Source organism: Halyomorpha halys, unplaced genomic scaffold, assembly GCF_000696795.3.
Source record: "Halyomorpha halys isolate HHAL.00 unplaced genomic scaffold, Hhal_1.1 Scaffold233.1, whole genome shotgun sequence".
Lineage (NCBI taxonomy): Eukaryota > Metazoa > Arthropoda > Insecta > Hemiptera > Pentatomidae > Halyomorpha > Halyomorpha halys.
In genome coordinates this window covers 680229-686256 of record NW_027111122.1, presented here as the reverse complement: position 1 = coordinate 686256, position 6028 = coordinate 680229, and the positions used below count along the sequence as shown (strand labels likewise).

At 43.6% G+C, this 6028-nt stretch overlaps 1 protein-coding gene across 1 annotated transcript; it reads left to right on the top strand.

Annotated features, from left to right (window-relative positions):
- Positions 1–4994: 4994 nt before the first annotated feature.
- LOC136796200 (uncharacterized) lies at positions 4995–5729 on the top strand. Its single transcript, XM_067049201.1, has one exon. It carries the CDS (start codon positions 4995–4997, stop codon positions 5727–5729), a length of 735 nt encoding a protein of 244 aa, XP_066905302.1.
- Positions 5730–6028: the final 299 nt, after the last annotated feature.

The window sequence follows — 6028 nt, the reverse complement described above, 5'->3', positions numbered from 1 at the left end:
TTTCTTAATACAATCTAGTAAGAGAACACTTCAGTGTTTATATTGTCATTGCCGGAAGTTTTAATTCTTCAATATGGACAGTTCTCCTCTTTTTGGGTTCTCTGACACTTTCTATTGTAACAATATTGTGTTCCCTTATAATAATCACCCTGAATGGACCCTCATATCGCTGTATCTCTTTACCCCTGTTAGACCCTAATTTTCTATATACAATCGTCCCGATTTTGATTGCTCCCATCCTATCTGTGACCTTTCAATTCTCCCGAGTTACCCTCCTGGATTTTTCATTCTTCCCCGGGCATTTTCCCATAACTTACTTATACCGTCTGCTGCCGTGCTCTTATAGTCCCGCCTGTGTCCTCGAAGCCCAAAGAGGATCTCAAATGGTGAAAACCTCGTAACTGTCTGTATGGAATGATCGTATGCCACAATCGCCTTAGGCATTGCTACGTCCGGTTCCAGTCCCTGGTCAACCTGATATAGTCGAAATTGGTCACTCAAAGTGCCGTGAAGCAGCTCTATGCCTCCTCTACTCTTGGGGTGCCCTCGTGTGTTGAGATGCCATATTACGTCAAGGTCCTTCATTTCTGTTCGAATCACGGCATTGTCAAATTCTCTTCCTGAATCTGATGAGATGCGCTCCGGAACTCCGTAAAATTGAAACCATATTCGGAGAGCTTCCAGCACTGCTTCCGACGACGGCGCACCTGGTGCGCCATTGCCGCCTTACTGAAGAGATCAATTATAGTGATACATTTAAATCCTGTCCATGTGAAAGTGTCGACCTGTAGATCGGTGAGCGGTGCATATGCGGTAGGTGTTTCCTTTTTTCTGCCTTTTGGTGGATATCTGTCATACTTTGTGCGTAGACAAACTTCGCAGTTTCATAAAACTTCACTGACCATCTTCTTCATCCCCACCAAAAGTACTTTCTCTTCAATTCTTGCAGGGTCTCCGATATTCCTCGGTGATTTTTTCCCTGATGATATGCTACAGTCACCTCCCTCTGGCGTTCGTCTTCATGAAGGGTTTCCACCATCAGCTTGCATCGGGCGAATGTTCTGTCCATTCCTATGTGTTCATCATACCATAGCCGCTTGATCTTCTCCCTAACGGTTTCATTCCCAACGTACAGGTAACACTTCTCCAGGCTTGGAAGCATTATTCAACATTTTACAGATTTGCTCGTATTTCACTCATGACTGCGACCAAATCTTCGTTATATTGCTCCTCTCTCAAACCTCTTATATTGCTGCTTATATTACACTCAACTTTGACTAATCCAATGGTTCTTGTCTTCCAAATAATCTGCCGCCTCTTGTCGTTAATGATGTCCTGAAGTTCCTCCATATGTATTGGTCTTCCTTCCTCTGAGCTCTCGTTAGACGAAGGTTCTGCCCTATCGCCTTCCTCCACTACATTCTGGTCTTCCTCCTGTCGCAGTGTCCACTCCCGCAGGAATTTCCCGGACGGTTCCCTGGAATAATTTTTCTTCTACTGCATTTACTGTTATTGCTCGTGATAACAAATCAGCTACCCCATTTTCTTTTCCAGGTTTATATGTGATTTTCATATTGTACTGTCCAATAACTCCTTCCAACGCGTAATCCTGGCCGAAGACTCCTTCAACATCCCCACCCATTGCAGAGGCCTGAGGTCGGTGTGTACCCTAAACCTTCTGCCAAAAACATAAGGTCTAAAGTGGTCAACAGCCCATACTATTCCCAAGAGCTCTCGTTACAACGCACTATATCTGGTCTCCGTCTCTATTAGGCGCCTACTGGCATACGTCACTGGGCGATCTCCCCCATTACCATTCGTGAGACAACACCGCTCCCAATGCATCTCCTCACTCGCATCTTTAGTGAATTGCCGAGTGAAGTCTGGAAAAGCAAGATAAGGCTCCTGCTGCAGCTTCTCCATGCACCTTCTTATTTTGTCTTCCACCATCAGAGTGATGATCACTTTCCTGCCTTTCTTCAAAAGGTTGTTGAATGGGACGAGCTTCTCAGCCATTTTTGGCACAAATCGTCGATAATAATTTAAAGTTCCCAGCAACCTTTGAACTCCCTTCACATCCCTAGGCACTGCCATCTTTTGTATTGTTGCGACTTTATCCGCGTTGGGTTTAACTCCTTTTTATTATTTTTTCCTGCCCCAAGAATGATTTCTCTCCCGATAATTTTAGCCGAAATAGCCTGTTTCTCTAGAATACGTTATGTAAATGTTGCACATGTTCGTCTTCGTTCTTGCTGAACCCTAGGAGTTCATCCATATAAATCTGGCATACTGATTCGTCTATTCTTCTCAAAAACTCGTCCATCAGGCTCTAGAAGGTTATGGGAGCATTTTTGAGGCCAAACAGCATCCTTGTAAATTCATAGTGGCCTCTCTCGAATGTGAATGCTGTCTTATATTGATCCTTAGGGTGCATCTTGACCCGTGGCCTTCAAGTCCAACGTGTTTATACCGTCGCCCCGCTTAGCCTGTCCAAAATTTCTTCGAATCTGGGGATCTGATATTTTTAATATATTGTATTTTCATTCGGCTTCCGGAAGTCTATCACGACCCTGTACTTCTCGGTATTTTCTCCTGGCCTGATCTTATTTTTCATCGCCCACAATGGAATATTGTACGGATACGTACTGTCAATAATTCCCTGTCGTTTTTAACTTTCGAGTTCCTCCCGAATGTGGTGACGTAGCGCCTGCGGATATCTCCTCTCTTTCACATATTTAACCTTATCTTGATGATTGGAATATGGTCCGGGTGCGGTCAAAAAAACTCAAATAGTAAATGGGTATACAATTTTTATTGAGCCAACGTTTCCCCCCACGTTGCAGGGCTTCGTCAGGGCTAAAAAATATACAAAAACTTGACATAGTTACAAAAAAAAAAAAAAAAACATAAGTGGAAAATAACAGGGGTATACAATGAAAAGTGAAATTTGATAAGAAAAATTAAAGGTTGTAAACAGTAAATGAAAACGGCGTGAGTAAATGTGTGAATGAGTAAAACAAATGTGGCGTGCTAAACTGCCATCCCCAATCCTCCCAATACAAACGGTTCACTCTGACTTTGACTCCCGTCAAAACAGGTATGAATTCTTTCTCATCATTTAATTTTATTCGTTTCTTTTTTCATCCCTTAATTTGTACTTTCTTTAATATTTCTTCTCTTACTTTATCTCTTATCTATCTGTTACTATTACCGTTTTCATTTACTGTTTACAACCTTTAATTTTTCTTAAATTTTACTTTTCATTGTATGCCCCTGTTATTTTCCACTTATGTTTTTGTTTTTTTGTAACTATTTCAAGTGTTTGTAACATTTTTAGCCCTGACGAAGCCCTGCAACGTGGGGCGAAACGTTGGCTCAATAAAAATGGTATACCCTTTTACTATTTGAGTTTTTTTGATCGCACCCGGGCCATATTCCATTCATCTATACACACGGTCAATCAACAATCTTCCAGTAGTGACCTTATCTTATTTCAGTATGATCTCATGGACTGTCTTTCCAGTTGCCCCAAGCATGTCTCCTTTAAAAAAAATATCTTCATACTCCCTCATAAGCATCTATCTCCAGTCCTCAGCTTGAGTGATTGCTTCAACTCGTGCGGCCTCGGTTTTTCTCTGTCAATGACATTTGTACATTTTACCCTCAACTTAACTCTCCAATTTTCCCTATTATTCTTAACCCAAACACCCACATTTCCTAGCAGGTCACACTCCACAATCACTTTGTATTCCCTCTAAACCGAGAATATCTCTATATGATATTTTAGTAATTTTCAACAAAATATCGATATTTCGATAAAATAATATCGGAATAGTGTAGCTAATATTTGATATCGATATTGCAACAATGTAAAGTATCGAAATAAATATGTATTTTTCAAAATAAAATATCGATATTCCTATTTTAATATATATACATCTGTCATTTTAAACAAAATATCGATATTTCGATGAAATAATATCGGAATATTATTGTTAGTATTCCATATCGATATTACCACAATGCAAAAGATAATATGTTAACATCAAAATAAAATATCAATACTCCTATTTTAAAACCTTTATACAATTTTCTAGTTTTTTTAAAACAAAATATTAATATTTCGATAAAATAATATCGGAATATTGTTGCTTATATTCAATATCAATATTAATCTAATACAAAATATCGAATTAAATATGTAAATATAATAATAAAATATCGATATTCCTATAAGCAGCTCCCAAGTTCTCTATCCTGTCCGCTGACACCAGGGACTCCACGTAGGGGTGCATAATTTATATTCAATTTCAGGGCATTGGACCATTCAGAGCCCGTAAGTATTTGTTCATCGTATATAATCTTATATGCTCTCGGTGCCTCTTTGAAATGGCTTACTCCAATGCCCTACCACCTGCAACTAGCCCATTCGTCGAACTTATTTTCACGTTGCGACTGTCGTAGAGCTTTCACACTCCAATGCCCCTGACCAACGTCTAATTTATCGGCAAATTCAGCAATCTCGGCTGAACAATCGAAAGAGGACCGGAAAAGAGCATCGGGTATATTTGACAGCCGCTCAGCAATGCACCAGTGTTGTAGGGGAGCCCCCCATTGGCAGCGGATCAACCCTAGACCTCGGTACCTCCTCGGAGCATACAACATCGCCGTAGAGGTGTTCGCAGGGAGCCCTATAATGGCTTTAACACTTCTGCGAATCATTGTGTCGATGCCATCTAGGATTTCAGGACGTAGTTTTGTGAGGGGAGCAGTTTGGAGAGGGTTTGCCAAGGCATGCACAGAGGACCTGGCGTGTAAGTAGTGTCTTGGCACGGGGCATAAGATAAAAGAATGTCCGGCAAAGAAGAAGGGACTGACACCGCGCTGCAGAAACTGTAGCCAGCAAGCCTGAGAGGGGAAAGATCTCCAACATTGTGCGGGCACCAGGGAATGCCAGCTACATCTGGAGAAGATGGTTGTGCAAAGAACGCGCTATGCGTTGGCTGCAGATCCTGCAGGTCAATATGGGCCGAAGACGAGTGGTCGCGGACGAACTTAGGACTCTCGCCCGAAAGGTTGACATCATGGTAATCCTGGAACCATGTTGTCGCAACAATGTGGTTACAGGGTTTGGTGTGGCGTCGAGGGTGGTCGTTTTGGGTATTGGTGAGAGGAGGCCTAGAACGGCGATCGTGATAGTTAATCCCTCCCTCGACGTTATGGAACTTAAGCAATTCACCACAGCAGATCAGGCGGCATGTTACGTGAGGTGGGGAACGATCTCCTTCGCCCTTGTTTCGTCGTACATGCCGCCTAGAAGGAACAACGAAGACATCAACGATAGTATCGCTGCTGTGGAGGCTGTCGTACTCAAGTACTGTAATCCGATAGTCTGTTCCGACACCAACTCGAGGAGCACGGACTGGGGTTCGGTTCGCACAGACGCCAGAGGGAGACTGATGGAAGAGAACGTGGCTAGGTGTCAGCTCGTTGTTTTGAATGAACCCTCTGGCCCCACATTCGTGTGTGCGAGGGGCCAGAGTTGGAAAGACCTGACACTGGCCACGGCTCCCATGGTGAAGCGAATAGCGTACTGGGCCCTAAGGTCAGACACGAGCTCCGACCACTGGGTCACAGCCTTCAGTGTAGTGGAGGAAGAAGGCGGAGCCCTAGAGGAGGAAAGGGGGTTTGTGACCCGATCGGCGAACTGGAGAGCCTTCTCCAGTTAACTGGAGGGGATATTGGTGACTAGAGAATGGGAGGAGGTGGCGCCGATGGAGGAAGAGTCAGGAATTGACCACAGAGTGGCAAGCCTGACGGGCGCCATCACCCAAGCGGCCAATATTACCCTTTAGCGCCGCAGGGCGAGAGCACGTCCGGTCCCATGGTGGACGCCGGCCCTGACGAGAGAGTACTATAGGGCCAGGCGCAGGTACCAGGAGTGCAGAGATGAAGAGAGGAGAGCTGCACTCCAAGAGGAAAGCAAGGATAGGTATAGGGTATACCGAAACGGCGTGCGTCACAAGAA